We start from the raw sequence: 15,627 nt of genomic DNA, 5'->3' as shown, positions 1-15,627 counted from the left end.
ACAGCAGGATCTCCCACTCAGTGACCACCATACGCAAGGTCACCTGGCTCATGATTCCCTTCAGAAGTTAGTTCTGGAGCATCGATTAGAAGGAGCGGCTCGTTGAGTGCTGGGTGGGGAAGGAGCGAGCAGCCAGAAGCGGGTGGCTTATGGAACCCGCTTAATCTGACAGTAATACTGGCCCTCGTCACAACACGACTTCCCAATCATTCAATCGTTGTTCCCAGATCCGGTCTCGATAAACAAACGACGGGTATTTTCGTCCAGCTGCATCTCGATCACGTCAACGAGATCTCCTCCAATGCGAAGGGCAAGCAACAAGAACGCCATATGAACGACGTTTCATATGCCTTACTGGCTATCAACAGGGGCTGGTCATCGCAAGATACCCACCAGACCATAGCGTTACGCAGAGTATCAACCACGCCGTCCGCACCAATGTCAGGACCATTGACGAGCAGAATCAACTTCGAGACCATCGAACAGGGCAAGGCTTTGTGGGTGGCACCGACGTTCCCGCAGATGACATGATCGCTAACGGGGCAGCTTCCAACAGTGCCGAGGACCCCTTCCTGAGCCACCGCCTGCTGGAGGGTCTGCGCGCCGTCACCACCCCCCATGAACCTTTCATACTACCTAAGCCTGCGTGGTTTCGCCGCTGTACTCAACAAATAAACGACAAACACGAGGCCGATTACGAGGTTTACTACATCAACCGCCAGCTCTACGCGGTCTCTCGACTGGGCGAGTTCTTCTTCTACCCCATCAACATTGGCCCAGGGGTCAGTCGTAACGTGCAGTGCATCCGGCTCAGGCACGACATCCTGCAAGCCCGCGGGCGTGTCTAGCACGCCGCCTGGTCTCGGATCCCAGGCCCCCACTATTGCCTCGAGTGTCGGCACAAGCTTCCAAAGTACATCCTTGAGTGTCGCGAGTGCGGGTGGAGAACCTGTTATCGCTGCTATTATGCATGCAATGTTCTTTGAGGTTGCTACGTTGAGGTGTCTTGACAAACGAGGATGTCTGTGGATAGCAGGGTAGCGATTTCCGATATTGGTCAGTAGAGCCCTGTTTGACTCTAATCTGAACATGACAGCGGTATATTTTTAAGCACTGGTTCGTTTTTTTAGCGGAGGATTGGAGGTTTCAACACGGACTTCTTCTAGACATGTCTTGTATTAGCAATAGAACATGACTATTAGCCAGGGCTGTTGCTGAAGCCGAGTGAGCCTTCAAGGATTAAGAAAGGTTACGTGTCGGTTAAGGTCTAAATAATGGTACATGCAGTAGTAACATTGAAAAAATTGAAATTTTATAGTAGAGGTGCTCTCAATGCTATGATTATCCACTGTATCGTCGCCGTATGTTTTGTAAGTGCTGGGTCTTGAGAATTTACCGCCGTGTGAAGGAGTCACATGTGTCCTCGGACGTATGCGGAATAGAAGCGGAAATCAGGCAGAGATAATCTATCCATATATTTAAAGAATATTTCCTTCTCGTAACCTTTATCTACAGACTGCCAGCCATCTTCCGCTTACTGCGCCAGATGGCAGACGAATTCTTCTGCATACCCGTGGTACCGACTTAAAGCATCCGTCCACGTGATTCCTCGCCAATTATGCGCCGTATATTGCGAATAGAATGCAAAATGTACGGCCACTCCCCCACCATCGACGACAACACTCCTTCCAAGTTCCCTTGGGCGAGTAACAGTCAAGTACCATTCATCATCTGACCCTGGAAAGGGGAAGACCTCGAGGATGTCCCTACCTCTAATCGCGATGAGGTTAATGTTAAGGCGAGTATAGGCGCTAAAGTCGCCCCATAGGTCGAACCGGTAGCGCGGTATTTCTTGGCGCTCGAGATGTGTGAGAAAGCTGTAATGGGCCTGCGCGGCAGCGGCCCAATTGTACATTCCTGGCCCGGATGCGCTGTATGTCAGACTCCCCGCCGGAGTCAAAGACATGTTGTATCGACCAACATTCTGGGATGCACGGACAGGTAACCAGCGATGCCCGTAAAAAGGAGCAGGAGAGCTTCCGTCTGCAGAAAAGTTTTCTGGCCCGCTATCTGGTCCTTCGTATGATGGGATTATGGATGGGCGCCAGGACTGGGAAGCTGAGTTACTGTCTGGGTGCGGTTCAAGTTCCTTGATCGGGTGTGTTTAGCAAGCAAACTTCCCAATGAAAGTGACTTACTTTAGAAATGCGACACATAACGGCGTGCTGGGAGAACTCACTGGCCAGAAAGGCTCATACAGATTCATGCTGTAGTGCCGCCACGACAGCGCTGGGCTGTTGACCACATTCGCCGAGACGAGGAAGTATTTATCTGATTCTTCCAAGCGACTCACGATCGAATTGATGGTGGTACTCTCAATGTACACCTAAATAGGTGATGCTCTTAGCTTAAGATCTCGGACGCCAGGAAGCACACTGGCTGAGAACCTACGACATCGTCATCAATTTTGACATATATCGCATCCCTTTCTGCGACGACTGCCCAAAGGTGGGAGAAATCTTGTTTAGATTGCCTCTGCGTTTGGTCAGGCACGAAGGATCGGTACTGCTTTTGGCTCGGTATCAATTTTGCGAGGTACTCTAGGTCGTCGGCCTTCTCCGTGTTGACCACAAAAATGACCTCATCCAGCAGGCCGCCATTTTCTCTTAAATTAATCTGCGGTATTCAAACGTTAACAGGTTTACGAAAACGAAATTTGGAAGATGTTTGAAAAGTCATGGTGTGTCTACTCTGTTTGTACCTGGGTACCTTTTCACGCACGCAATGCTCTCGAGGGTTTAGGAATGTGTAAGGATTCATGGGGTTGTCTTTGCCATCGTTCTACCAATACAAAGATCAAACATGAAGAGCATTAGTCAAAAAGATGCGAGACGTACCTTTAAGTAACAATCCAATACTCGAACGTAGTCGTTCCTGCCGTAGAACACGATCGCAATGACCTTGGCTCCATTATAGCCTCCCAGTAGTTGCGTTTCGACTGGTCTCCCGCCTTGATCTGGGTCAGATATCCTGCCGTGCTTGTTGGTAGAAAGCATATACTGTTGCACGGATCGTGAGGCGAACAACACCCAGGTAAATGCGAGAATAAAAAGAAGTAACAGTATGAACACCGACAAAATCGAAGAATGACCTCTTCTCCGACTCACTCCAGAACCGTTACTCAAGAAATAAGATGCCATACCCTCTGGAAACCGATAATGCGATAGTATAGGCCCTCGATTCCGAGTCTTGAAGGCGCGATAACATGAATCACAGACGGGGAAAGGAAGCGGGAAAGACAAGTCTGGTAGCACACGGGGGCTGCCCGATAACTTATACCTGCAAGCCAGCCACAAGCTGCCGTTGGCTGGCTCTCATATTTTCAGCCTATGATGATTGGCCAACAACAACAAAGATCTACCACAATTGCTTTGAATTGAAGCACATTAGAGTTTGCTTCCTGTGCCCAAAACTTATCTCTGGCATTCTTGCAAGTTGTGGAGAAAAACAACTCCGTAGCCAATTCAGAATGCAGTAGGAAATATTTTATTGCATGTGGCCCCAAGGTTCCAGCAAGTCTAATCTGAACCAAAAGCTCAGAGCACTGGAATTTTTCAATCCGCCTCCAAGTACCCTTGTGACCTAGTATTGCTTACAAGATGTCCAGGTGGCTCTCACCCATGTCGGACAGACCATCTCAGGCGTGCATTGAACACCTTCATGCAACCAGTCATTCAACAAGACCATTTCACAATGATTTGTGTGATGCCAGTCAACCAAGTAGCTATCTATGGGACGATTCTTTTCCAACAAAGCCTTGTGCATTTTCTTCCACATGTACTAAACCAAGGTTAGAGGGGGGTCCTTGATGTGGTGTTGCTACGATCACTGATGTAGGAAACTTACAGTGCAATGGATGTAGTGGTATTTCTTCTGGGTGAAGAGCTTAGGATGATCTCCCCTGAACACGACGTCGAGTGGCACCATGGAATCAGCATGAAGCTTTGGCTCCGTGTGCCATGAGTAGTCGGTCCGATTCATGAATTCTTGGACCAACTCTTTGTCGTAACACTCAGGACGAACCCATACCCATCCCATGGGATCAAACACACAACCTTTTGCACGAGCTTCCTCGATGGAGTCTTGTTTCCCGCAGTCACCGTAGTCAGCACGGGATACTTGAGGAATATTGTGCACTGCAATGGCTGTGTATAGGACAGCGCCAGCGCATATCAGAGCCGTGACTCCCGCAAGCAGCTTGAGTGCCAGCGTCGACTTCGACCGTCGGTGGGGTTTGGCCAACGCCGTCGCATGGGCACCGAGCAGGGTCCGCTCAGCGTCATCACCAGCAACAGACAAGTCTTCAAAAGAGGTTTTGTATGATTTCACCGTGTCCATAGTGAAGAAAAAGACTTGCACAATCAGGTGAGCAAACAGAGACAATGGGGGCGCCACCACAGAACAATAGGGAATGAGAATAAGAAGGGTGAATGAGGAGCGGGCATTTGATAGACACCCTGGGGCAAGCGTGAAGCTTGTTGCAAAGGAGGATCTTCGATGCTATTTGTGGATCAATACTATGCTTTCCTGCAGCCTTAACCCATCTCGTCACAGGTCTCACACCTGGGGTTGTTGGATAGCTGAACGAGTCGTCTTTCCTCGCCTGCGCCGCAATCCTTCCGTGCTTGCTCCACACGCACAGCTGATAAACCCTAGGCTACCAACATCACTCCTACGGAATTGAATCGACAGCTAGTCGGTTGCTGCGGTAATTTTGTCGAAGGTAGCGATCCGGACCGCCACGGCCCGAATAGATTGTCGGTGAATGCTGCATGAGCAACCATCCGAATCCAAAGGCACCAACAACTGCAGTTGCATCAATGCTATTACTGTGAACATTGCATGTCCGTATTCTGCTGGCTCCAGCCGCTTATCTTCCACCAATCCTCGAGTGCATTCATACCAGCAGAGGATCCGACCCGCCACCCGGAAAAACCCACAATGTTCTAAGGGGTGACCCCTTGTCCAACGTCGGGGTACTCCTGAGGTATACGATACTGTCGTTGAATAGCTCAGTGGCCGATACCGGATCCAGAGCCACCATCGGCTTCAATGTCGAAATGCTCCCCGTTCACGAGCAGTGTCACATGCCAGCCCACTCGTGTCATGATTCACAAATTTCGCCCTCTGTTCATCTGGCCACACTCCTAATTGTCCGGCATTGAATCGAAGGCTTCAATTCAGGCATTCGGAATATGTCTTCACAACTAAAACGCTTACTCGAGTCTTTCCGGCCTCGAGGCAGATCGGCCAAGTACGAGTCGCTGCAAGAGCTGCAAGGTAAGGGTGAGGATAGTTCTAACGTGGAAGAAGAGCTCTCCTCCGAAACAATCAGATGCTCTCCAATTGATGCAACTCTACGTCCGACGCTGGCGCGCCTAAGGCTTATAATTACCGTGCTGGCAAGCCTGTTACTATTCGTATGCGTTGCGTGGGCCGGGAGGGAATTCAAGACGGAAAGGATCCCGGTCACCTATTATGACATATACTGTAAGAATTCCCTGATTCCCTATTATTCGCTCTCAGCAGATCGAATCTGAGACAGGTATAGCCAATGCCGACGAAAAAGTCGATTACTCCTTCAGAGGCACACCAGAAGTGTTCTCGCCTGCAAGAGAAGCAGTTGTATGGAAACCGGTTGTCTTCCACAACAATTTTCATGAAGACCGAACTCCGTGGCAGGGACCCCCAAATGATGAAGTGGACAAGGCATGGGATAGACTCTATCGTGGTAAGTGCAATCGGACAATACTACAAAAGTGGGGATGTGAGACTTGGAGTTCAGCTGACGGCTGTAGGAATCGGAGTAATCAAAATACCGAAGGAGGACGCAGAACGGCTCCCCAATCGCACATTACCAATTCCTGGAGAAGAAAATGGTTATATCACCGGGCTCGAAGTTTATCATCAATTGCATTGCCTGGTACGTTGACTCCTTGAAGCTGCGAAATTTCGTTTGCTTATCTGTTTTCCGGCAGGACTTCGTTCGGCGGGCCTTATACCCGGGCAGATACGGCGGTGACCAAGGGATGAGCGAGAAGAAAGCCAAGGAGTATTGGATACATGTCGGCAAGTCATCCTCTCCTGGATACAATATGACTTGAGACTAGAGTCTGACGTGACCGCCGCTCTCAGATCATTGCATCGACAACCTGCGGCAGACAATCATGTGCTACTCGGACATCACTACAATCCCGTGGAAGGTCAACGACAGGGTCCATAGGGAATTCCCTGATGCACACACGACACATATATGCCGAGACTTCGACAAGTTATCTGAGTGGATGCTGCACCCCGATCGCCATTTCCCTCAGGAGAAGTATCAGCTACGCTTGGAAGCTTTCCATGCTAGTGACCCTTCCCACCACGACCGTTAAACTGTCTCTGTAATGTCTTTCGTCCGATTTGGCTCATTATCTTCATCAAAAAAGAGGGATGTTTCGGACGGATATGGAAAGCATCCCTGCCTGACCAAGCTACCTGCAGGGAGTTCGGTGAGGAGGACGTCCCCAAAATGTTACACGAAAGTCTGATCAAGTACATCTTTAGAGTACTATCGTCCGAATTCCATGATGTTATAAAATCTTATATCAGTGTGCCGATGCTTTGCCTATATCTTTTGTGTGATGCCATGCCATATGGTGCTTTTCCATATACTTCGTGCATTCCTAGGAGAAGGGGAAAATCATCGCAAGTGAATGTATCTCATATGTAATTGTCTTAGAAGCTTGGAAGACGGAGACCGTAACTGCTTACCCAAATATATCGTGCAACGTTCACCCGCAGCTACTGGTTGAAAGTGTGAGTGGTAGCCAGGAAAACCAACTACGACCATCGGGCTCTTTAATAAATAAATCCCCGTTCCAGGAGGGTAGTGGTAGATCGGTTTTGTGAAATGAATTGAACAACCCGTCGAGATCTGATTGAGCGGGGCAAGAACTTCGCGGCGAACGGGAACAGTTGATTGTTCTAAAATATAGGTTTTACAGAATCGGCACCTTCATATCTACCAACTACCCAGTTATGCAAGCTCTCAAAATTGCGACAAGTGTGCGGCACATCCGAATCAACATAATTCCTCCCAAGTGATGGGTAAAACTTGGTCGGAAGAGGTGTCATGTCTCCCGAACACATGACATACTGACGCAGCTGTTCAATACAATGGTTCTGGTGTAGCATAGTAGTTTTGGGGTCCTTGGACCGCGTTCCATGACTGTGCCCTCCATAATTCTCCGGGTCCAAGGCTTTCCGAATATTGTTCTGTGGAAGGTTGTCAGTGTTCTTACATCATACGGATGGGGCAGCACTAGTACTCACCAAGCAATGCAGCGTATGGAACATGTCCAGGCTGGGAGACGGTTAGATCTCAGTAAGTCTCCTCTTGAGGCGAACGGACAATGTCTTACCCAGCAACATAGCCACCTCTCTGCTTGTCCCAGTACATGTCGATGTTCTCCCCCCAGGAAGCGAAGGCTTCTTCGCGTGTTATCAAGATGTATCGCCCTGTCATAATGATCAGATGACACACTTTTCATCGTGGAAAGGGCAGGACCTACCCCATGTCATTCTGTCCCAATTTTCATCGATCTCGGGATGAAGCTTAGGGTCTCCAACATAAAGTAGAGGATCGGCGTTCGGTATAAAGATACTGCCATTCTCATAGAACGACGGTGAGCCCGTGAAGCGGACCTGCTCAGCTCTGATATGTTTTCTGGCAGCCACTGTGCTACGCATGAGCCTTTTCCAATACGAGAACATACGCCGGGTGGGTAACGACAGAACCTACCAAAATCAGTTGCGTAGCCCTTAGGGAACGTGCCGAGGTTGCCATTTTCGTGACCCTGGCAGCTATTGTGCCCACTGAATGCAAGTAATATTGTCAAATACCCAAGACAAATTGTTGAAACCCAAGGAATAAGGACAAGAAGGCCAGACCAGACATTACGCTTTGGTCTTCGTGCAAAGTGTGGGGATGTCGTCTCTTCGTCGCCAGTTGGGACAGGTGAATAATCCATTCTCTAGGCGTACAGTGGGATTCCAGAAACATGGAGATGAGCGATACGGACTTTGGTTTTCCATTCTATAGAACATCCATCACATAGCGAGAGAAAACCAAGTGATCGATTCTGGCTATGCCAAGAGGCGTGTTCAACGGGAAGGACTTCCGCATACACAAGGCTGACCGATGTCGGATGCGAGTCCTCGGGGGGGGTCGACTGTCCTTTGCTGCTCCGGGTCCATCGGGCAACAATCTGCTCTGACTCCATGAACAGCATTGCAACGTTGCAGCATGAGCACGACTGCGGCCCAGCAAGAGAACGACGGCTTAATGTTGGATCTTTTGTTGGTATGAAATTCTGCCCGACCACTCATGCCTCCTCATTTGCGGTCTCCACGAGGCACAAATCGGGCAGGTAGAACAGTCGAATTGTGAGTGGGCTGCAAGATAAGAGCCCTGACAGGCTATTGAAATCAAGGTCACATTGGTGGGGCCTTGCAAGCTGTTGGTACAACTAGACAACTCAGCTGCGGGGTAAATGTAATCCCTGAGGCAGACGAGGAGAGTCACAGCTTCGGAAAAGGACATCATACTCTATAATGATATTACCATATACACCTTACTTATCGTTGTATCAGAGCAAAGTTCAAATTCCAGTAAAAGAAGAGACACCTGGTAGCAGATCCAATCCCTCTCATCGGCAGGCTTCACTACGCGACGTCTCTTTTCTTCGAGTCCTGTGCCAGCTAGAATGGTTGGCTGAAAGGACACGATGGCTCAACCACAGGACATTACCTACCGCGGAAATTGTGTTTGTGGTCGGTACCGGTATGAAATATGCTTGCCTGATGTGATAGAGTCTGCCTCCTCTTGCACCTGCAGCGTCTGCCTGAAGAAGGGCTACTTGTGGCTTGTCCCGCCCAAAGGCAGTTTCAAGGTAATCAGGGACGATGGCTGCTTGCGGGAACACATGTCAAAAGTAATCAGTCACAAGGTGCGTGCGTTCAGTGATCTCAATTTCTCATACTCTTGCTGATATTTCCTTGGCTGGCAGTTCTGTGACAATTGTGGAAATGGAGTAGTGGGCCAGCATATCGCGGGACCACTAAGTGGTCTCTTCACTGTGAATGTACGGACGATTCAAGGTGTCAACCCGTTTCAAATCAGGTAGGTCCATTGGTGACCCTGTGATAACACCGTTTAAGGAAAGTATTTGACCTTTGGCATCTAGTATCACGACTGTCGAGACTGAAGATGAGAGACCAGAAATCAAACCGCCTACCACCACTGAACCAGCCACACAACATTTATTCTCTTGCCAATGCGGGGATGTGCAAGCTGGGCTTATTGTACCCATCCATGATCAGGAGATCAAGGAAGATAACTGCAGCGGTTGTGCCAGGGTACTTAAGCCCCATCGTCCGCTCGGGTATGCCTTGTCTAAACGCTGATACCTTTGGGATTAGGAAGCCTATATTGGAGTATACCCGACAAAAGATCAAGTTCAAATCTATGGCCGAGAGAAAGGATGGGAATACAGTGGATTGAGAGCTGAACTTGGATCTCTGAAGATGGGGAGTGTAACACACTGCAGGCGCTGTGGCGTGCACGTCTTTACAGATATTTGGGGTCCACCCATCACTATCTTTGACAAACTACCCCCGGAGAGAAAGGCCCACGCTCTTGAGGTGTACCACAAGAATATCAGTCTTCTTCCGCTCAACGTGAGGGCTGTTGAAGGTTTCAAGCTACTATCGGAGAGCCTTACCATCAAGAGGTCAGATGAGGGCGCCGAGGGCTATGCTGAGCTACTCGAGCCCTGGCAAACTACAAAAGAAACAGAAAAGATCAGTGGTGACCAAGCTTCAATTTAGCGAAGGACCGTATACAGTATCTATGACACTCAGAAACCTAGATTGGAAATTCATCGTCTTTCTTCCCCTCTTGACTTTCGTAATGACATCCATTTGACACACATGTGGCCTTCAGCGGAGAATCCCATGTCATATGCGCCTGAGACCGGAGACCTGCATCGATGAGTCCGATGAATTCATCGGGGTCCACGTAGACATACTCATGCGACTGCCACCCTGGATCTGACTCTGGTGCCAGCCAACCGGCCGGAAGGGAGACATTGTTCACCGTCAAATTCCACATTTCAGGCCACAGAGTTCTCCCTTCAAAGTAGGACGCACCGTTCAGCTGTGCGATGTACCCCAGTCCACCCGGAAATAACGGTGGTTTGAATTCTACCACAGCAGCTGTAGGATTCAGCCAGAGACTGTGCGTCAGACCTGCACCGTGTATACCGACAAGGATATTTGTCTCACTTGCCAGACGCACTTGGTCGCGCAGGTTGAATTCAGCAAAATCAACAACTGTGATGTTCGCTTCCGGAAAGTGAGACCTGACCCGGTCAAGAAGTGTTTCGAAGTCCCATATCTTGCGCGTTCCTTTTCTGTCAATTATAGTAATCAGTGGAACGGATGACGGCGGCATAGATGTGGCCTCAAGGCCGTAGTGTCTGAACACCCGACGCTGTAGGGCGCCGACCAAGGAGGACTCGCGGCACGACCGATGAAATTGAGAGTCAAACAGAGCCGTGTACATTGGTGAGGATGATCCGGGCAGAGGCAGGATGATGTCAAGGCACCCTGGCTCTAGCTCGCTCAGTTTTGATGTGGGTAGACCGTTTCTGAGTACCAGTTGCCACCACTCCTCAAATGGCAGCTCATCATCATCTTGAAAAACGATTCGCGCACGTGAGAGGTTGTGATCCGTGATGTAAGGCCTGCTAGCGCCACCGCCAGCGATTCGAAGGATGTCGACACTAATCATAGCCTGCCATACCTCCATAAAGCTGTCCCACAGATTCGTCGTCCCACCTCGCTTGACGAGAACGATCAGATTTCTGCCCTCTGCGCCAGCGTTGCATTCATTGGCCCAAACCGGGCCTGGGGCAGTCTGTGTCCAACTAGCCAACTGGTGAGTGACACCAGTCTTGAAAAAGTAGTCTCTTGGTGTCGCTGTGGTATCCTGCCATTGAATACCACTCGTATCTGCCTTGTTGAACACATCGTCCAATCTGCAGGGCAGGACGAAGTCTGCAAAACCGTGGGATGCTGCCGTGTTGTTCAGCGTCCCTGTTGACAAGGATACGGCTTGGGCAATGCAGAACAGATCATGAGGCCATTGATGAGGAACGGGTTCTCGCGATGCATGGAAACAGTCGAGTACCGACCCTGAAGATGAGTCGCAATGTGATGTTGCCTGCGAAGCGGCTGTAAGGAGATATTGCTGACTGAATATTTTGACGCATTTCCGAGTTTGGTCATCCAACCCGTAATCTGAGTCGACCCCGTCTGCAAACTTCTCATGCGCATCTTTTCCTGTGTGGAAGTGTGACCGAAAGCTAGGATCAATATTAAGGAGCCAAAAGACAGAGTAAAGGAGGAGAAAACTCGAGATTGTGAATGTGACAGCAATTCGCACTTTTCTGGTGGTCATTGTAAAAGACATTTTTGAGGTGGAGTTTCCGCGAGAAAGAGGATCCAAGTTGGGCTCACGCCTCTAAAAAGAAATCAATGGTGCATAATTCGTGGTCAAGAGGTTGGCTTGCTCTGGTTGGCCTTATCGATTACAGGCAAACCGTGTTAGTCCCGCTTCCGGAGTTCGGATCAGATCAAAACAAACCAGGAAAAGGGGAGACGAATGGCCACATTTCGCGTCACGCCGTCACACCCATATTGTGCATCAAACCAATCTATTCAATGTGAATCTCATCAGAGTACATGATCTTGATTTTTTGGCTTCATCTCTTCCAAACATGACCATGTGCTTGGCTACTACCCAGAACCTGTGTGCAGATCCTACACATGCACCACGGTCATGGCTGAGGATTCTACTACAGTGAGCAGCTGCTATAACTGTCTCAGCACCAATTAGAGGTTCAGAAGATTCGTAGGAAACCTTCAAAAACGGGATATCCATGATAATTCACATGGAATTTCGAAACTTTTGCATTTCTGAGGCCTTGCCTTTTCGAAGCCACCGTTACTATGGTTGTCTGTAAGTCTTGTTGCCTCCGCGCATCCTATACCATCCAAATCTGCCACTGTCTACGCGAACCCGAGGACAGCTCGCATACTTGATATAGGCACTGTTCTCCGCTAGTGGTTCGTGTAGGAGCATCATCTCGCAGTGATTCGTGTGATGCGAATCAGCAACGTAGCCATCCAAAATCATCCCACTCATGGCAGCACGCTGCGTCTTCCTCCACGTGTAGGTGCAATGAACCACGTGGTACCTGTAGTTAACAAAGACCTCGTCCCATTCGCCACTGAGGATCTCACTTATAGGCATCTCTGGACCGGTCGTGTTGGGCGTGCGGTAGAACGCCCAGTCATCACGATTCAGGAACTCCGCCGCCAGATCCGCATCGTAACACCGCCATGGAACCCAGCCCATGATGATGATGTCGAAAACACAATCTAGTTCACGGGCCTCGGACGGTGACTCTCCACACTCCTCCGGAATCTGTAATTCGTGCTCTTTGAGGGAATTCTGGTTGTCTTGTCGATGTTCCAGATATAATGCCAACCCAACCATCGTGAATGCCACCAGGCAAAGGCCGAGGAACAGGGCCTTCTTCAAAAGTGATAGCTTTTTATGCGGGGCATCATCGCATCCTTTTCTTCCAGCCAACATTATATTCTCATCTTGGTCAGATGTGTCGTCGGACTCGGCAGAGCTGCGTCTAGGTTGTTCAGCCATTTTGTCTGTGCAGTGGTCGTGTGGTCAATGCAGCCGTGTCAGGATGGATATCTGCGGGAACCTGAGTTAGGGCCCGTTGAACCGCTAACGATAGGAGTAACCTACAGTGGGATCGAAATAGGAAAATGGTTCTGAAAGGCCCTGAACAATATGAGTGTCTGACTGAGAGGAGGGTTGCCACAACATAGACGAAATCAGCGCACGGCAAAGCCGAGGGCAGCTGACACTGTTCCAAACAACTCGGTGCATGGTGAATGTTGTTCTAATCGTCATTTATGCAATTCGCCGAAGCTTCGTTAATCAGATTTACGGCCGGAGATGCCTGTGATAATCGAATCAGGCTAACCCCCCCCCCGGGCCGTGACTTCCATTAACAACGTTTAGGCCGAGGGAGCGGGAACGGAGAGGAATCCCGCCTGAATATGCACGGGAGAGGCGGCTGTGCCGCAGTGTCGCCTTCGGGGTGACGGGCTTTGCGGGGAAGTCTATCACCAGTTTGCCCCTGCAGGAGTCATCACTTCTTCGATGACGCGGTTTTTACTACTAGGGAACAACGCACATTGGCTAGTACTCAGCTAGAATCTTGTAAAGACTGCCTCGCCTGGTGCGTGACTCTCTACTTGGTGGCAACCATTGTGGATGTCGGTGTGATGTACGGTCCCTTTTCCGCAGATGGCAAGGTCGGGATAAAAGTCCGGCTGGAGATAGTGATTCAGATCTTCAGCATGACCTGTCAATCGTTTATCTCCAGAAGCGCTGATTCATGTAGTTGTGGTCCTCGAAGTGGATTGCTAGGATTCGTCTGCACTTGCTATGTCCTTTTAGGAGCCAACAGGTATTTCCCAAATGCCGATTCGCCAGCCCCATCAATGGTTGCAGGCGGTAAAGCCTCACGTCATATCACATACCTCCACTCTTCACTAACGGATTCCAACTGGGTCTAACGGAATATAACTAATTGCCGGTACTGGTGGCTGGAAACACCGAGGATGTGAAGAGACGACAGGGAAGGAATCATCGATATCTATGCAGGGCTACAGAGGGCCGGGCTGTCAATCCTACGACCCATCATGTCATATAGCCGCACACTAATGCGCGCCGATATTGCAACGTGAACTTGGCAGAAGTCGATATCACAAGCCCAAAGTCAACTCTTTGTACCTGTACATTTGGTCTGAACTTGCGAATTTTCCACGAATCTTCGAAGTGCACCTGGTTCGCTATGGAACGTTACCAGCGGCGAGACCACAAGATCATCGAAAGTGGATCAAGCCCCTTTGGCCCACAGGAGATAGTCATGCATCAGTGGACCAGCTTTGTCTTCTTTCCCAATACGCGGAAGTTGTTGAGGTAAGGCTGGCATTGATGGCCGTATTTTGGAGCCCACAAGCTTGGCCATTTCTGGGACGTGCTGATGGTACATGGCCCTCTCATCATCGAGTTCCGATTCTGTTTCTGTTTGGCGACTCCCGGCTGATTCAATCGATGTTCGTAATGAGTAACCCGGCGTCCCTTTATATATTGGCCAGGTGACCTGCCTACCGAAACACCGTGCACCGTGCAACATGCCCGTATACCTATTTGTTACTCGAGGATTCTCGTCATAGTTCGGTCTCCTCCTTCTTTTTATCAAACCCCTTCCAATACCTGTCTCACATTTCGGTATTTACAACCACAATGAAGATCGTTCAGTACCTCGCTTTGACTCTCTTCAGCTCAGTGCTGGCTGCCCCCCTATCGAGGCGCGACGGCAGCACCGAGGCTGTCGAGCCCGATGGTGTCGTCTCTTGGGCAGATGTCATCAAGCGTGATGATGCTGTCGAGCCTGACGGCGTCGTCTCTTGGGCAGATGTGATCAAGCGTGACGTTGACAACGTCGAGCCTGATGGAGTTGTATCATGGGCGGATGTTATTAAAGAGCGTCATGGATTGGAAAAGACTACTTGAAGGCGCGAAGGATGTTCCCACGTGTATCATGAAGCCGCAGATCATGGTAAGCTGAGTTAGTTGACAATTCTCTAGAGTACGGCTAACTAATTCATTGTAGTGTCTTGAAATACAGCATAAAACTCTTCACCCACAAAGGACGGGTTTCAAACACATGCACCTATCGTATTATAACTATCGTTATTAGCATCGTATTCTTTCTAAGCGCTGGGTCTTGAGTGCTTATCGCCGTATAAAGGCGCCATGTATGTCCTCGGACATATACGGAATAGAAGCGAAACCACATAAACACACTCAAAGGCATACAACGTAATGATTTATTAGTCAGAAGCTGCTTTCAGCGCCTCCACAACCTCTTGAGCACAGTTATACTCAAAATGCCACAGCTTCTGGATGATACCTCGCACCAGATTGTCCTCAGCCAAATGAGGATACTCCCATCCGAGAGCTTCTGCAGAATTTCCTCCTCCTCCACTGGGCCATATACCCAGCAAAATCGCACAACTTGATGTGAAGATCATCAAAGACAAGAATATTTCGAGCCGAGAGATCACCCCAAATGACACCGCGGTCGTGGATGTGCTGCAAGGTCTCCGCAAGGTTGATTGCCAGTTGTACGCGGCGAGCCATGGTCGGGGGTTCGTTCTTTCCGATATACTCCCGTAAGTTGCCGTGTGGTGCTCTCTCGAGACGCAAAGCCCAGGCCTCTATAAACTTAAATTTATATTTAATTAATATTATTTAAATATTATAAATTTTATAATTAAAGATATTATATAAAAAAAATTAAAATATAATATTAATAAAAGTTAATATTTATTTAATTAATAATTATATTTAATTATTTA

At 49.1% G+C, this 15,627-nt stretch overlaps 4 protein-coding genes across 4 annotated transcripts; 2 read left to right on the top strand and 2 right to left on the bottom strand.

Moving 5' to 3' along the window:
• Positions 1 to 438: 438 nt before the first annotated feature.
• On the top strand, positions 439 to 848 carry KVR01_003950 (uncharacterized protein; the record flags this gene model as incomplete). The annotated part of the gene is made up of 2 exons (XM_044793227.1): positions 439 to 497; positions 557 to 848. The coding sequence occupies 2 exons, from the start codon at positions 439 to 441 to the stop codon at positions 846 to 848; spliced, it is 351 nt and encodes a 116-aa protein (XP_044648965.1).
• Positions 849 to 3,885: 3,037 nt separating this feature from the next.
• KVR01_003327 (uncharacterized protein) lies at positions 3,886 to 4,604 on the bottom strand (the record flags this gene model as incomplete). The annotated part of the gene is made up of 2 exons (XM_044791157.1): positions 3,886 to 4,412; positions 4,601 to 4,604. 2 exons carry the CDS (start codon positions 4,602 to 4,604, stop codon positions 3,886 to 3,888), a joined length of 531 nt encoding a protein of 176 aa, XP_044648342.1.
• Positions 4,605 to 8,831: 4,227 nt separating this feature from the next.
• On the top strand, positions 8,832 to 9,933 carry KVR01_002490 (uncharacterized protein; the record flags this gene model as incomplete). The annotated part of the gene is made up of 2 exons (XM_044791123.1): positions 8,832 to 9,053; positions 9,526 to 9,933. 2 exons carry the CDS (start codon positions 8,832 to 8,834, stop codon positions 9,931 to 9,933), a joined length of 630 nt encoding a protein of 209 aa, XP_044647505.1.
• Positions 9,934 to 12,115: 2,182 nt separating this feature from the next.
• Positions 12,116 to 12,766, bottom strand: KVR01_003040 (uncharacterized protein; the record flags this gene model as incomplete). Its single annotated transcript, XM_044790560.1, has 1 exon — positions 12,116 to 12,766. One exon carries the CDS (start codon positions 12,764 to 12,766, stop codon positions 12,116 to 12,118), a length of 651 nt encoding a protein of 216 aa, XP_044648055.1.
• Positions 12,767 to 15,627: the final 2,861 nt, after the last annotated feature.

The sequence above is a fragment of the Diaporthe batatas genome (assembly GCF_019321695.1).
Source record: "Diaporthe batatas strain CRI 302-4 chromosome Unknown Contig00003, whole genome shotgun sequence".
In the NCBI taxonomy this organism is placed as follows: Eukaryota; Fungi; Ascomycota; class Sordariomycetes; order Diaporthales; family Diaporthaceae; genus Diaporthe; species Diaporthe batatas.
Note: the sequence above shows the minus strand (reverse complement) of the source record. Positions and strands in the feature narration are given on the sequence as shown.